Genomic DNA, 17,140 nt, shown 5'->3' with positions numbered 1-17,140 from the left:
CAACCTCCTCCCCCGTAACAATCTATTCCTGTTTTGACCCACCTAAGCTCACTGGCTTTTGATTTGGATCTGGTTTAATGTGGTTCAGGTGCAAAAAAAAAAAATAATTAAAAAAAAAAAAAAAAAAAAAAAAGAGTAAAATCTAAAATCTCCATTTTTTTTTTAAAGGTCATTTATTTTTTTGCATTTTCACAAATACATTATCAATTTTTTTTGTTAGGTGAATTGTAATTCATAATCTTAAAATAAAGTAAGCTGAATCAATGAACACCATTAATTATAAAGTGGTTTGTCATTCGATTTGCTACTTAACACTTCTTACAGAGGAAATCACAAACTATCAATCCTTAAATATTTATGATTATATGAGCAACAACTGAACACAGTTACCCTCCCCAAAAAATGCATATGATTTATTCAACACTTAAAAATCTGTAACGGTTCCATCTTTCGGTAGAACATTGCACATCTATTTAGCACCCCATCATTTATAACAAGAAGCTTACTTAGAAAATAGGTTTTTATAGGGAAGACTCAGAGAAAGCAATCTTTTTACCCCCTCCCCCAAAAAAATATTTTTATATAATTAAATCACAAAAATATTCCCTGTAATACCCTGGGCATATTACAAAATGAAAAGCCCCTCCCCTAGTAATAAGCATATCAATACTAGAATTCTTCAGGGAACCATAAAACAAACAGAATCCAAGCAAAGACATTACAACCTACTTCACTTAAAATAAAAGATCCTCCTAATACAACAGTGTTTCTCAAGTTAGCCACCCAGATATGCATTTCAAGAGACGTGACTATCTGCTGCAATTCCTAAACTGCCTGTAGAAAAATATTATTTGTAAGAGGTTAAAAATCCATTGCAGCTTCAGGCACATTAGCTTCACTGTTCAGCTGTAATGTCCTGCACACCTACACACCAGCTGAAATGTAAATATATACATTCTTTAAAGCGACATTTTGTGCATTCAAACCAAACATTATACAGTAAAGATACACATATTTCTGTAAACATAAAGAGAAGTCAGTAAAAATGACAAAACAGCCACCATCATCTTCCTTGCAGCAGTAACTAGACATAAACACAGCTAAAGAAAAATAAATCTCAAATAAGTGACTTTATTACAGTTCCATATTTACAGTGTAATGTCCCTTTATTTATTTCCAAAAGACAGAAACCACAGCAGTGATCCAGACAAAGTGTGATATGCCCAAAGCGTGCCCTCCGGTGGATGTTGTGTCAACTCCGGTGGATGTTGTGTCAACTCCGGTGGATGTTGTGTCAACTCCGGTGGATGTTGTGTCAACTCCGGTGGATGTTGTGTCAACTCCGGTGGATGTTGTGTCAACTCCGGTGGATGTTGTGTCAACTCCGGTGGATGTTGTGTCAACTCCGGTGGATGTCGTGTTAACTGCAGCTGTAGTCACAGGAGCCGCAGTGGTAGATTCTCTTGCCTGTCCGACACAAGTCCCCACATTTCCTTCTCCATCCACAGCAGTCAGCTCCACATTGGGTGAACAGCAGGAGGCGTTGTAGTTAACCACTGTGATGTTCTCACCTCCAGCTCCAGCCACTGTGCTGGTATTGAGAGTACCGTTCCCTTGGCGGACAGTGATGCTCTCAATACCAGTTCCATTGATGCCATCTGTGAAATTTGCGATGAATTCCCACTGGGAGGATCCACAGAGTGATGAAGAGGAGGAACAGTTTGCTGATTTACTGACTATCTGGCACACTGGACGAGTGACATCTGTTACCTGGACACACAAAGATACAGAAACGATTAAAGTAAAACCAATTAATTTACTTTAGTTATGCATTCTAAGAAATTGTGGCACATTACAACTCATAGAATAACAAAAAGACCAAATAAAACAAAACAAAAAAAAAAACACCACCAAAGACATCACATCAAATTCTAAAAGAAAAATTAAGTAAAAATTGTCAATCTGGTTTAAATTTCAAAATAAATAAATGAAAAATAGTGACTTTACTTATTGGATGGTTGTTTATTAAAACAAATTTAACATTAATGTTGAAAAATGTTGCATATAAATTTACACCAGACTACCAGTTCTTTCCTCTTACCTTGGCAGTCACAGAAAACCTGAGTACAGCATAATTGATGTCAGTAGCAGCAGCATTTTGTGCCTCAATGGTAAGAGTCACGTCTGTTCCTGATGCAGCGCTGGCTGGAACCGTTAAGGTAATGGTGCCGTTGGCTTTACCCCCACTGCCGGCTTCAATAGTCACATTGCTAGGTGAAGTTGAACTGTAACTGCGGTCGTTGTTAGCCTGCACAGTGAACGTCCCAGTTGCAGAGTCATTTACAACTCCATTGGTGGTTGTGGCGACTGTGAAGGGGACGGAGACAATGGAGCCTGGCTCAATATTGGTGTTGTTGACTTGGGTCTGGACAAGTGGAGGGAAAGCAGAAGAGAAAGTATGTTGGGGATTAACATGATATTGTTGCACTACACATAACGGTATCTGTTGATATGACTTTGAAAGTCAAAGAAGCAATGAAGGAAGATGTACCGCCTCTCCATATGATTATATTGGTATTACTCATTTAAGTATATGAAGATATAACTGGTCATTTAATCCAATGTTCAAAATGTTTATTTTATCAGTGAGAGATGCTGTGTCTGTTCTTACAGTAACAGAGATGCTTGTGGTCTTGATCTGCGTGGAGGCTTGTCTCTGGATGGTGCGCGACGTGGAGCTGGAAGGGGAGTTGATGTCCTGTCCTTTCAGGATCAGCACAAAGTCACCTGCTGGGACTCCACTAAATGTCACCAGGTAATTACCGCTTCCCACCGACTATGTAGGTCAAGAATGAGAAAGAACGTTGTCTTGAAATAGAGAGCGACAGAAAGTAAAATAATAAGAATTTCACTATATTATCAAGCTAGTGCCAGGACTGCTTTTCGATTCTCTTCTAGAGAATTATTTATATGTATAAAACAGGAAACAATGATGTAAAATATACAATACACAATAGTTGCTGTGGTGTGGTCCTTGAAGTTTACAGCACATGACTTGCCTGTATTGATCCTTTGACCTCAGTTGGCACTGAGCTGTCAAAAAGAGAGACCTCTGTGACGTTTATAGTGTCACTTCCTGTCACTGAGACCAAGATGCTGGCATTACCCCCTGAAAGTTGTAACAAGGGAGAAAGGTAACGTAGATGAGTATACCTGTGTGTGTCAAGGCACCACTCTTAGACCTGAACACAATCTGTACAGATAAAAAGGAATGGTAGGCCTAGGAATAGACAGAATAGTGTGGACTTTATTGATTATATGATGATAAAGGGCACTATTTACCATATTTGCTGGGACAATAAAGATTTGTAAAAGCAGATAATGGTTCTTTTAAATGTTGTTCAGGAGAAAGCACAAAAAAGATAAAGGCTGCATTCCAAATTTCATAATTTGTATTTTAAATCCATACTGCACCTGCCCATACAAAGTGCATACTGTTTCATACAATGTGCATACAATGGTGCATACTCTTTCCTCATAATATTGTGCCTGAAACTTCACTTTACAGTCTGTAGTGCGAAATGAGTTGTCAACCGTGTGTGTGCTCTCGGCAGCTCAAGCTTATTTACACTCAAATAAAACAGGTGGTATGGGTATTGAAAATGTACCTTTAATATGAAAGGTGTACCATATGATACCTGTACAAGTCGTAAATATGGAGAAGGCAGTAGCTATGAAACTGGTCTGACCTGAAAAAGGACGCCCCCCCTTTAGACTGAAGTCACCATGGGCTCCCTCATGTGCTTCCACAAGGCTATAAAAAATGTTCACTGAACTTTGACCTGATGTACACATAAAGGAAATAAATTAGAAGTGCTATAACATTCAAGTGCAACAGTAGACACAGACCTGCAAAGTCATATCTTTGAAGAGAAATACATGATCAATGTCTGATGGTAAACTCTATAATATTACTGACCTGTGACCTTCACAGAGTATGCGTTATTAGAGTTAATGCTGATCTGCCATAGTCCTGTTTGATTGTTAGTATTGATGCTTAGACGTCGTAAGTTTCCTGCTGTGGTGAAGCTAGCCAAAGGACCAGAGGACTGACTGGAATTCTGAGATTCACCTGGAGGCGGAAGAAACGTCACTATTGTCCACCAGTACAGATGAATCTAAAATGTATTATCAACGGAGTAAAAGGCTTCATGGAACAATCAAAACTGGCCGTAAAATAAGAAACATTAGTGATAGCGACACCTGTGGAGCTGGTGAGATTGAATGTGAGAGACGAGCCTCCTGTGATGTAGATGGTTATGTTCCTTAATGAGTCATCAACAGCAAAATTAAAATTATCAGGCGTTCCAGGATTTTTCACAACTTGAAAAACTGTCACCTAAAAAAAACAAAGGAACAGAAACTTCACATTCACAGCGTCATCTTCAGGCAGATTTGGTTTTCTTGTTTGATGTCTTACCCCAGGGCTGCAGGATGAATTTTCTATCACACTTGTGGTTGCAAAGAGATTTGACTTGGTGACCTCAATGGCCTGACCTCCAGAGGCTTGAGCTAGGTCACGGTACAGCTGGGCATCTGACTGACTCATTGCACGTGGAATCACACCCTGAGCACTTCTGCGGCGCCGTCGACTGGCCCGGACACCCGTCAGCATGAAAGTAACCTTAACACATAAGAAATAAAAGTGTGCAAAGGTTAAATTAGTCTTAGACACATCTTATTTAAATAATTGTTTATGTGATAGTTTCTTTCCCTCATCTTCTGAAATGTTAGAAGCAAGGATGGTGAAAGCTCAACTCTTACCACAGACTTGGTGCTCTCTATAAGGGCCATAATGGTGCTTTTCAGATGTGCATCTTTAGCTGGAGCATCGGTGAAGACAAAGATGTCAGAGGCGGATGGAGCTGCTGTCAAGGCAAGCTATTAATTACATACAGGACAGGATAAAATGTTATTTATCAAAAGGTGTTTAGAATTATCTTTCAAAAACACAATGGGTAAACTTTCTTGTGAATAGAAAGGAACATTTCTGTACATGATTTTGTAGTGAGGACAACTGTAATTAAATCACTTTAAGTAGTATTATGTCATGACAATATGACAATTTTGTGGTTTGCTTTACAAATGGTCACTGTCCAAATTGAAAATTATAATGTTGGCCCAATAATGAAAAAGAGTTCAATGTATTCTTAACACCTGCAGGCCAGACAAACACAGCTCTGGGCGGTCTCCTCCTCCACTTGCATACAGCTTGCTGATGCGGTTATTGAAGACATCTGCATTGGTTGTCACAAGCAGAGGCCCAAAACCTGGATATAGCAAACATATTCAAACATATTATTCATTTTTGATGTGAAAGCTTGAACTCGATCGCCAAATGGTGTCAGAGGCAATATAAAGTCCAGCATAAGGTCTTTACTCCTTTGCAATAAACTACAAATTCCACACCTGTGAATTTCCTACCTGGGTCATTGAAAGGTACTAATATGTAAGCAGAAGGTTCCTGTTCAGTTCCCCTCTTGCTGTCAATGATCTCAGAGACAACCCTCTTTGCTTCAGCAATGTCTACACTCATGCTGCCTGTGGTGTCAATGACAAAACACAGCACGGGTGACTGGGAGAGGCCCATCAATCTGCAGGAACAACAGAGAAAATAAATATTTAATTGCCTTTTAATAATTATAGTGAGCATTTCTCATCTGGATTATCCTGAAGAAGCATGGCAGTGATCAGTGATTACTATTCAAGATCAAACTGTCACTCAGAAGCAGTCCAGAATATGTTTGAGTTTTTTGGAGACATGTTTTCATTTTATTTTATGATGCGACATCTCCATCCACTCGCTATCCTCCCTATATTAGTCATTGCATTATTATTATTGTCTAGAACCAAACAGTGCCTCCCTTGGAAGTTTCTCCTTTTTATTATTTTTGAACACTGAATCATGGGCAATTAAATTAGACCATTTTTGACAAGAATTTCCGCACACAAACCAAAAAAAGAATCTACAAAGGAATGCCAATTAATTTAAAACATAGTTTAAAATAAGTCATGCAATTAGTGAAATGGAGATCAGTGAATCGCGAAGGTTCAGCCACTAGTGAATCAGTACTCCTGACTATAACTACATCATGAGGACAAAGAAACACTCCAAGGAACTCCACCAAAAGGTTATAGAAAAGCAAAAGGATTTCTCAGTCACTGAATATCCCTCAAAGCACAACTAAATCCATCATTAAGAAATGGAAGGAATATAGTTTATATGTTGTAAGACAGAGACTACCAAGACACCTATGACTTCTCTGAAGGACTTAAAAATTAGGCAAGTCAATTTAATGGTTGTGAATACTCTACATTTTATATCTTTAGTTAATTGACAATACTTTGTAAAAATCTGTTTTCGTTCTGACATAGAAGAATATTTTTTTGTAAATTCTTGTCAAAAAAAGCCAAATTAAACTGGTAAAGTTTTAACATGAAAAGCAATACACAGAGAAAACTTCCAAGGGTGTAAATAATCTGTCTGAAATGCCGCTTTGTTTTCTCCAATTTTGCTATTGCTTTTTAAAGATTTGTCCTTTTTATGATGCCATATTATTGCACAGCCTTGAGAACAATCACTTTGCATTTCACTGCACATACTGTATGAGAATGTAACAAAAACTCTTGAATCTTAATTTTGATAGGCACTGTAAACTGGCTCAGGTAAAGCTGGCCCATACCGCAGAAAATTCTTGTCTCCAACAGCTACTCTGATGTCCTCCAGCAGCTCCATAGTGGCATTTACAGCCACATCAGCTGCTTTGTGGTGAAGCGAGCCGTGACTTGAACCAACGGTATCTTTATTGATGCCCCCTATAGGATCCCACTTGCTCGTCTGGTCAAATGTTCCACCATGGCTGCATTTCCCTTGGATCACAGATAATTCTTATTATGTAATCCTGATAAATCCACACAATACAAATGGTAGAAAACAACACTAATGCACATGATTCCTTAAAGTTACCATCAGGTTTTGCTGAGGACAAGACATTGAAATAGCCTGAAGTGAGAAGACCCTGCTGCAGCACGTCAGGCAGGATGTTGTCTGTACAGTTATCTCCTGTGCAATTTCTGCAAGTCGAAACATTTGGTCCTGCAGCGAATTTTTCAAAGAAGACAGAAATAAATGTAATCGCAAAACTCAAATCTGGAATTCATCTGAAAATATGCAGCATTGTATTTAAAATAAATCAGAGTCTAAAGTGCTAATTTCCATTACTCAAACTATGATCACTGAAGATTTTTAAATCTTTAAATCTCACACTGCCATAAACTGTAGGCCTGTGTGTTCAGTAAATCAGAAAATATATTGTGTAACGATGTACTTGTTTTCATGTGGAATTTTTTTTGTTTGTGTGGGAATGTAAAGAATTTCTTGACAAACAGGTGACAGCTAAAATGACAACGTGTCGACTGTTGAACGTACACTGAAAAGAATGTCCTACCTGCCAGGTTCTCAACAGGTTGGTCTGGTTTGATGAGAACACTGTATGGAACACTGTTTCCCAGCTCCACCCAGTTACTGTGGCTGTAGAAGTCCTAAATATATAAAATATTAAAATGTATTTGCAGCATCACAATTGCTTTTTTGGGTAAATTATGTTTCAACCAGGTTTCTTCTAGAAACAGGTGACTTACCTGTAGGGTGTGACACACTCGTCCTAGAGTCCATCTTCCAGTGACAAAGTTCTCCAGCTTCACACTTTTCTTCACGGCGGATACACCTCATCATCAGAACATATGACAGAGTTAGGTGGAAGATGAACTAGGCCAGATGTAAAAATATACTCATGCTCTAAGCCGGGCCTATTCAATTGGCGGCCCGCGGGCCGAATGTGGCCCGCGGGCCCCTCACAACTGGCCCACCCCCCAATGACCCCTTTCCAACCATCTAAAGCAGCCCTATTCAACTAGCGGCCCGCGGGCCACATGCGTCCCGAAAGCAACCCTCGAGACGACAAGTTCTTACAAAAATTCCAACATTATTGCAAACATTGAATGCAACACTTGCCGTAACCGAGCAACTAACCCACAATGCATTGTGTTGAGGAGACGCGTTTGAAAAGTTAACATTAGCAGTTCTATACAGGCGAAAATAGCAGCATGTCTTTTTCTATCCTGAAACGACAAATCGGCGAGGAAAACCATCGGTTTAATCCTGCGTGGACTGACAAGTATTTATTTACTACCAAGTCCGAACGTCAAACCAATGCGTTTACTCTGCAACGAGTGCTTTGCAGCGCTGAAAGATTATAATGACCGAAGACACCACATTGAAAAACATGCCGCGTTTCGGACAAACTTTCCCGAGAGATGTCATGAGAGAGCGGCTATAATTCAAAGTTTGACTGCATCTTACAACCGGAGCTGTACTACAATGAAGCGGACTTGCACAGCTCAGGAAAGGGCCACGAAAAAGAGGCCGTTCACAGACTCAGAAACTGTGAAGGACTGCATGTTGGCTGTCGTGGATGAAGTTTTAACGGACGATAAAGTTAAGACGAGTGTGACATCTGCTATCAAACAGGTCTGACACGTCAAACATTCTCACCACAGATGTCTTCGAGACATGGTAAGTGCAACAAAGCAGCGTGCTGTAGCAGACACTAAAGGTAGTTTGATGTATTTATGTGACTATTTTCTGGTCACTTATTAGAAGTTTAATATTTAAGAAAGACATTTTGTTTTGACAGTTATTTCACTTAGTTGCACTTTATTATGCACTTTGATGTCAGCTTTATTTCGTTTCAAAGGGATAGTAACTATCACTGTGCCCACTGTTTATTTTTTTGATTATATGCACTGAAGCTGTGACTGTCTCAGATGAGACCAAATATGGACAGGGACAAACTCTGTTTTTTGTTATTTCAAAAGAAGAAAAATGTCTCAAGTTCTGAAAAGTTACTGTTAACCAAGTTACTTTTTAATGCACTTTCAGATGTAACCAAAACAAAAGATGGTGTTTCTAATCTGCACTTAGTTTTTATGTTCATATGTACCTTAACATGTGCTTATATTTACCTATCAAAATGTGTTGAAGTTGTGTGTTTGAAATGTAAAATTTAAAGAAGCAGTATTTCAGCACAGGTTTAGTTTAAGTACTGCTCTTCTATTATGTTTATGTCCTTTTGGATGTGGCAATACGTTAATAAACATCCAGTGTCTTTGTTATCTGTTTGTGTTTATTTTAAATGGTTAACTTTGCTCAGTGTCTGCTAAAAACGTCCGGCCCAGCTCATGTTTTTAATCTGAAAATCCGGCCCCAGTGAATTTTTAATTGAATAGCCCTGCTCTAAAGGGTTTCTTATGATTTTTGAAACATTTGCCTGATGCAGGTACACATTTAGATACATATAAAAATGAATTTTTGTTAATTATTTCATAGTTGTCTTGTCAACATTTGCTGTGTACCTGCTGTAATGACATCCCGTCCTCCTTCGAATTTCTCATCATCGAAATGGTGGTCCTCACTCAGTGCAAAAACCACATCCACCATTGCGTTGCTGAGGTACATAGTGGCAATGGAAGTTTGGAACATGACGGTGGAGAGGACAGACGTAGAGGTAGCCGTGGATGAACAAGCCCTCTGCACCTTGTCTGCTGACAAGCTGTCATCAATCTGGAGACAAAGTAATCACAAATAACTGATTGTATGTTTAAAAATCTAAAGATTTATCTTTTCTGGGTACTTTTTTGGCAGAAAAATTAAGATCAGGTAATCTGTAACGTGACATAGTGATTTAGATTTGCCAGGATTCAGCTTGTTTATTTGTGAATTAAAACACTGGGCTAAATGGCTGGGCTGGTCTCCCATTAAGAAAAGAAAACCGATTATCTAAGTACTTGAATGCATCAATGCTCCTCCGGTCTATCTTTTTCAGAGTGGCTCTCCAACTCACAGTCAGGCTGAAGTCCCGTCCCTCAGAGGCAGCAATATCTCGGCAGACCTCAGCTGTCTTTCTGAGTGCTGCCATTTGTGTGATCTGACGGTGAGTGCTGGAGCTTCCATCAGATGTGAAGAGTGGTTGGAAGCTCTGCAGGGGATCAGGCAGACAGAGGAGCAGCAGCACCACCACTAGGAGCATGACTGTCTGTCTGGCAGTCATGATGGAGGCAGAGCAGGTGGACAGGTGGGTAAAGTTGAAGGAAGAAGAAATCTGGATGTATACTGCCTTCTGTATTGGTATTGTTACTACAGAGATGGCAGTGGGCTGTCAAAAACAGAAAACAGTGCGTGGAGGATGGAGAGGTTTCTTTCAGTGGACCAGGTGTAACAGAGCAACAGCTCATTAGTGAAAACACCTGAGGAAGAAGGAGAAAGACAAAATCAGCCAAGAAAGTAGGAAGTTGGGAAATCATGTGAGAATTTTAAAATTTTGCACTAAACAGTAACAGCACAAAGCATTAGTCCTCCATGATACTGTGAGATTACATTAAAATTAAGATATGCTTGTGAAATTTTTGGATTGGTATAGATAAAGTAAGTATTGTCAAGCGCAAAGATCTCTACATAGTTTTAACATAATCATCACAAAAATTACTTTAACAGTATCTCATCTGCTACTTAGAATAATCTGAATCACTGTTTAATCTGATCCAAAAGACATTGATCACTGATTTAATATAGATGAAATACATATGAAATGGAAAGACAAAAATGCTAATATTTTTTAAAACAATTGTGGCATAAAACATTTAAAATGAAACAATTACAGATCCTACAAACATAAATACATTTACAGAAGTTTAATTTGACAGTTTTGCTCTTACCTGCGTCTTCTGCTCTTTGGTAGCCCAGTCTTACTCAGCAGTTGGCACCTCTTCTGTGTTCCTATGTTAAACTTTGAGATTTGCAATTGGGTAGATTATATAGTGTGCAGATCTGTTTTCTGTGTTATCTGAAAACTGTGGGGGCATGTGTGTTTGCTCTCACAGACAGTGTGTGTGCCTTCATTCCTTCCTCTTATAGTTGCGTCTTGAGCTGATGAATACAGTTCTGGGAAAACTCCCACACAAGCTGCATGTTTTTGCAAGTGTATGTTTGAGTGATAACATCTGTGTGCTTTTTTGTTATCAGTAAGGCATTTCTACGAAATAGAAATGATCTTTTTTGTAGCAAATGCAAATCCATTTGACAGCATCCATCCATCCATCTATCTATTCCTTTCAGAGCATCAGGTTAACAATATATTGAATTTAAAAACATACAAACACACCATTCAGATCTATGGACATTTTGTTTTAGATGCAGAGTTGGGGTAGGGGCATGTTTAGACTAGCTTAGCATTAATTAGCATAATTAAAAACCCCCATAATAACACCTTTCAAAAACTTACACAGATAAGATATTGTATCTTGTTTGCTCTGTACTTTAACTGAAATTCAAAAATCCCAATTTCTAATTTTGAGGGGAGCTAACATGCTACAACTATTTCTTGACTGGGAGTTTATCTGCCTTTAGTTTTCACAGCTCCAAAACAGAGGTACACTCATATTTTCTGGTCAAGTTTGTGTCAAGTGAATCACGCTGCTGCTGCTGATGAGTAACCTTGTTCCTCCACAAACCCATGCAGTTTTTGAAATCTACCGCACACACACACACGCACACGCACGTGCGCACACACACGCACACACACACACACACACACACACACACACACACACACACACACACACACACACACACACACACACACACACACACACACGGATAGCTCCTCCCTAGCTGACCTATGCAGCCCTGAGTAAATGGGCTTCCCCCTCCCCTGGCATTCCCCTCTGACATGAAGATTTGTCGACAGCTATGAGGGGTAGATAAGGACCCATGAGACATGAGGTCCTGAAGCCAACAAGCAGATATTTTATTTTTAGCAGCCTGAAAGTGATGATGTGTATAAGGATCAGAGCTGACAGCAAGGTCAACCATAGAAACATGATGACCAGTGTAGGCTGCAAAGTGTGGTAACAAATTAAAGACAAACACTGCCTTAAAGGGTATTAACAACATTAGGGGGAACATGGGGATTAATCTCTTATCATAAGACAAGAGCGATGAAGTGTTGTTAAAATTTGATCTCTATTTGTTCTTTGTAATTCTACAGTACACTCTGTTATCATATCTTAGTGCTCGGGCTTATTATTATTATAGATTCTTCCAACAGGATTTATGTCACCTAACTCCTCCCACACCCTTAAGAACACCAATACCAATAATATATCCATCTTTGGAACCCTGTAGCTTTGATGTACTTTGCAGTAAAAAGTTCATTCAAATTTTAAACAGGTCACAAGGCTTTAAATGTTATTAGTTGAAATCCCTGCTTTGATGTCCTTTACCATTTTTACACAGTCGCAGTTCAAGTTTTATGAAACTTTTGAAAATGCTGAATTTTTCTTCAGTTACAGTGAGTGACGTGATGTCACCAACTCTAATTAAATTTTGACCTAAAAAAATGTATGAAAAAAGTGCAGTTAATCTTGTCTCATTCTCACAACTTCTCCTCTACACAAACAATTTATACATAAAAATGTAGGCATTTCATCCTCTTTCACCCAGTGCCAGTCTCATTACCACAGGTTAACAAATATTTTTTATATAAATCACTGCAGAGCTTAGAGTGTGCCGACCAAACCTCTCATTGACTCCCCTTACATCGGAGCTCATAAATTTGGGGTGAAATTCAGAAACGGTGAGTCTCTCTAACCTGCCACCAAATCTGTATAATACAAGGTTTCCCTTGGTTCCTGGGTTTTAGTATCTGGTTTTGTAATACTGTACATTCCTGTATGCTTTCCTTGCCCTTGTCTGTGTTTCCCCTGTCTCTGCATCTGTTCATGTATGTGTTGGTCTAATGTACACTTTTAGTTATTTCCTGTTTTATTTCAAAATTGCCTTTCCTTGAATATCACTTGTAGTTTTACTTCTGTTCTTTGTTCCTTATTTTTCCCTCCCTTATTACCTAATCTGTTTCACCAGTGTCTTGTCTTCTAATAGTTCCCTTTGTGTATAAATAGTGCTGTGTTTTCCTTTGTTCTCCACCACTTTGTCCTGTTTTGTCCCCTTTCTGCCCCCCTGCTGACACTGGCCTGTTTGCTGAACACCAATATGTGCTCCTCATGTATACCAGGTTTGTGTTTACTTGGTTCTCTTAGTTATGTATGTTTCACATTTAGATTTGTTTCCTTTTGGAAATTCTATTGGAGTCTTAGTTTAGAGATTTTCCCTGCACTCAGCAGAGTCACAAAGGCAGCTGCTTTCTGCACACTCAGAAAGCTTTGTAGTCCTGCTAAGAGTTTCTTGATTAAAATTTGACCCTTACACTGGCTTACTAGTTGGTTTGGCGCTTGTTGCAAAGGAGGAAGTACAGTGTATTCCTGTGTTGTAATGCTCAGTATTCTGAAAGATCTGATGTAATTAATACAACTTATTTTGTTGACGATGCAGATGTGAAAATGTCAAGTTCCCTTTTGCTGATGCACCGATAACTGTCGTGGAATATTGTAAAGGTCTTGTTATGAATCAATCATTAGGTCTCGGAGGGCAAAGGTCAATGACATACAAAGCGCCATGTGGCGCAGGAAGCCAAAAAATGGTTGACAAAATCTTTATTCTGTGATCTGCAGTGGTTGAATAGTACATATACATGATGAGGTGAACTTGCTCAAAATGAAATCTAACATTCTCTCTTGAGGTAGCTTTGAAACTTTTAGAGTTGTGTTAATAGAATATAACAAATTTCACATCAGAGACCCTGAAAAACTCCACCACATAAGGAGCTCTAACTTTCACCTGCATGTGCGTACATGTACAGCCACACTTCTGCTGAAATTCAGGTAAGAATCTTGTCAGTCTCCAAGGTCTTACTCAACAGCATATTTTGTATCAAACTATGTTTGCCTTACTGGCAATGCGAGTCATTGTGCACACGCTAAAACAACATTGGCAAGAAGATAAATTTCTCTCTTTCTAAGGCCTGGAGGGCTGAAGTAGCTGGCAAACTTCAGCCTCTTCATTCCCTCAATGACATGTTGACACTTTGAAAGAGGTAAATTTATCACTGGTGTTGAATTACATCAGCAAGTAATTGGTGGGTGACAAATATGAACTTGTAGAGTAACATTCCTCAGTTTTTACTAGGCAATAGAATGTACCAACAGTTGACTGGTCGTTCTTCCAGAGGGTGGATTAGTGTTCATTTTAATGTCCATGCCCTACACTGGGTATGAACATGAGTTGTCTTAAATATACAGAGCTTTTTGAGACTATCTGCATGGTCTGACATGATACCTCTGAACTTATTATTATTATTATTTTAACCTTTGTTCTCACCTAGATGCCACATGGTCCATTTTTGGGCCATCAGAGGGATTGTCTGTAGTAGTGCTATTAAAGCTGCTAAAAGCTTTATGTTTTGGTACATTTGATCAGACTAACTACATGTTATTTGAATGAAGACCTACCAGTTTAGTTGAATTAAGAGTGAAGGTTTTTTAAAAATATATATTTTAGTCAGTTTTGCGCTCAACTTGCATTAATGTCATTATTTTCATTTCATTTCAATGCCATTCTTCTGAAGTGAAATATTATTTGTCTAATTTGTGTATTTAATTCAAATTATCATTGTCACTTGTAATCTTTGATTTATGCTTTAGCTACTTTGAGTTTACAGTGTTTGTAGTATACAGTACGGATGATGAAAATTAAAGATTGGTAATTTTATGATTAATTATCACTGTGGTTATTGCTACCTTAAAATACTGGTACCTGTTAGGTAAGAACACAGTATCTTACTTATGTTATTTAACAGTATTATTATGGATGATTGCAACGATGTTGACATGTTGACTCTATATGCATTATGTTACAGTAAAAATGTTTTTGATCTTTATGAAACACCAACAGTGATTATAATTGAGTTAAAACACGCTTTAAACTTTCAGGCATTAATATTAGTTGAGTAGCCGAGAAGCTGCTCAAGAAGTGTTATATTTTAGTGACTCTGAAATGGACTTGGGTAACAAGAAAATGACAAGCACCATTTGAAAATAACATTTCATAAAATTATGCACATTTTTCTTAATGTGTGCAAGTTTTCAAGTATGCAAAATTTGATGTTTTACAACATGACATTATTAGCCTAATACAGGTCTCAGAGCGATTTCTGGGCTGTTATGCAAAGACAAAGCACCGTAAAATAAAGCAGTCCTCTTACGGCACACCCTCACAACAACAAAGGGGAGCAGAACTGAAATGATAATAACACAAGCAATGGTTAAAGTGATCCAAAATCCCTCCACTGGTACTGCAGATATTGGATGCAACACATCCCTCTCTCGGTCATAAACACAGTTCAGGCTGCTCCTGAGTCTGAAAAGGACTTTACATCCCTTTGTTTCTGTCTGGATGTCAGTGACTTTACAAACCTCATAGGGAGGAATGAGCACCTGATTATTTTGTTTCAAGGCAGAGTAACGTGTTACATTGGCACCAAAACATGAGTATACTTAGAAACATGAAGCAATCCCTGTAAAGTTCTTCTCATCAGAACCTAATATGAAGGTGTCGAAGTGAACCTGTTTGTTAGAGATGTTCAGGTGATGTTCAAGTGTCTCTGTTCTGTAATATGTGTTGAGACATGTCACCTGATTGTGTTTGAGGATTTGAATGGCTTCACTTAGTAAAAGATAAAGTAGGCAAGACCCAAATGCTTTCTTTTGTTTAGCCGAACTGACGTGGTTGACAGGTTGCTGCAAACTTGTGTACATGTATAAAGCTATTAAATGATGTTTTTCTATGTAGTTGTCAGTGGGTTCTCGAACATTTCACTCCGCGTCACTCCAGGCCTGACTGAAGTTTGTACTGCAGCTTTCCCATTTCTGTGTTATGGCTTTATCAGTCACAGCTTCAGCTTTGGATAGGCAGTCACCAAACCTCTGAAATCAGAAAACACTGCTTTTCACAGTGTCCAGTAGATGGCAACATACTTTAAATGAACAATATTAACATCAATGAGAAGTGTAAAGCAATTTCTGAACATAGCTTGTGATCACAATAGAACATCTCATTTAATGGTTAAATCCTGTGGAATCTGCTGGTAGTAAACACTTTCAGTGTAAAACCAACTTTAACATTATGTCAAATATATAGTTAAATAGTATACAGTTTTACACACCTCTCTGAGAATACGTCTCCTGCTGAGTAATATAGATATGACCACAAATGTGAGCAGTCCCACTATGACAAGAGAAGTAAGTGCACATGTAAAGGCTTTTCTGTGACATGTTTGTCTCATCCAGGAAGGCATAGTGCATCTGGAAAAAAAGAGAAAAACACAAGGAAATTGGTTCCATATAGAATGTTTGCTTTTTATATGGACTTTCCTGGAATCAAGGAGGAAACCCTGTGACATGATAAATACGAAATTGTGCAGCACAGGTTGCACAAGTTTAAAAAGCGAGAAAGAAATGATCATTTCGGGGCCTCTGTACATTTATTGGAAGTCCCAATTAAATGTGTTCTGGATTTTAAAAGTCTTTATCTCAGATTGTGTCAGACTGTACAATGTCAGATGAATGTGTGGTAAACCACAGTGCTCAGATATGATTAAACAAAAGAGAACAGAGGCATGTTATCAGCTTGTGCCATCCATCAGTGTGGCTCTAATGTTCCTGCAAAGTTTTGTTTGTTGCTGGAGTGTGGGGGAAAAAAACGTCCTCGTGGATTGCATCAATTCATGCAGTATTCTGGTTCATTTGTTGAAGTAGGTTCTAAGTTTAATGATGTTGTTGAAAACGTGCCGCAAAATTGTTGCCAAAAATCCGCTTTGGCCATTGATGTCTCATAGCGTGATCTACAACCATTGGATTGATGACCACAGATTGTACCATGGTTTTTTCTCATGTCTCATATAGCCCAGACTAACATGGAATTATTGTATTTGCATTTTAATGCACATAATGTGACTACAAATAAAAATACAGCACTGAATTTAACAGTTATTTGTCCTTAGTTTTAACTCATCTCTTTAGTCAGCAATAAACTCAAAGGTAACAATGTTGATGTGCAAATGCATATGCA

The 17,140-nt window shown here is 38.5% G+C and overlaps 1 protein-coding gene and 1 pseudogene across 2 annotated transcripts; both read right to left on the bottom strand.

Moving 5' to 3' along the window:
• Nucleotides 1–398: 398 nt before the first annotated feature.
• LOC111568043 (von Willebrand factor A domain-containing protein 7-like) lies at nt 399–11,038 on the bottom strand. 2 transcript variants are annotated; one of them, XM_023269493.3, is made up of 18 exons: nt 10,834–11,038; nt 9,963–10,365; nt 9,475–9,682; nt 7,702–7,787; nt 7,509–7,602; nt 7,028–7,156; nt 6,744–6,930; nt 5,485–5,654; nt 5,218–5,330; nt 4,825–4,941; nt 4,481–4,684; nt 4,264–4,399; nt 3,980–4,132; nt 3,750–3,842; nt 3,060–3,169; nt 2,672–2,836; nt 2,102–2,425; nt 399–1,770 (listed from the first exon to the last, which is right to left on the bottom strand). In XM_023269493.3, exons 2-18 carry the CDS (start codon nt 10,167–10,169, stop codon nt 1,171–1,173), a joined length of 3,096 nt encoding a protein of 1,031 aa, XP_023125261.2. In that variant the 5' UTR covers nt 10,170–10,365; nt 10,834–11,038; the 3' UTR covers nt 399–1,170. The 2 variants fall into 2 exon arrangements, with proteins under 2 accessions (XP_023125261.2, XP_054865668.1); XM_055009693.1 differs by lacking the exons at nt 9,963–10,365; nt 10,834–11,038 and having other exon boundaries at nt 7,702–7,770; nt 9,475–9,668.
• A 4,157-nt stretch (nt 11,039–15,195) lies between these two features.
• On the bottom strand, nt 15,196–16,950 carry LOC111568042 (GPI-linked NAD(P)(+)--arginine ADP-ribosyltransferase 1-like; annotated as a pseudogene).
• Between the last annotated feature and the right edge of the window lie 190 nt (nt 16,951–17,140).

The sequence above is a fragment of the Amphiprion ocellaris genome, chromosome 4 (genome assembly GCF_022539595.1).
Source record: "Amphiprion ocellaris isolate individual 3 ecotype Okinawa chromosome 4, ASM2253959v1, whole genome shotgun sequence".
NCBI classification, from domain to species: Eukaryota; Metazoa; Chordata; class Actinopteri; family Pomacentridae; genus Amphiprion; species Amphiprion ocellaris.
Note: the sequence above shows the minus strand (reverse complement) of the source record. Positions and strands in the feature narration are given on the sequence as shown.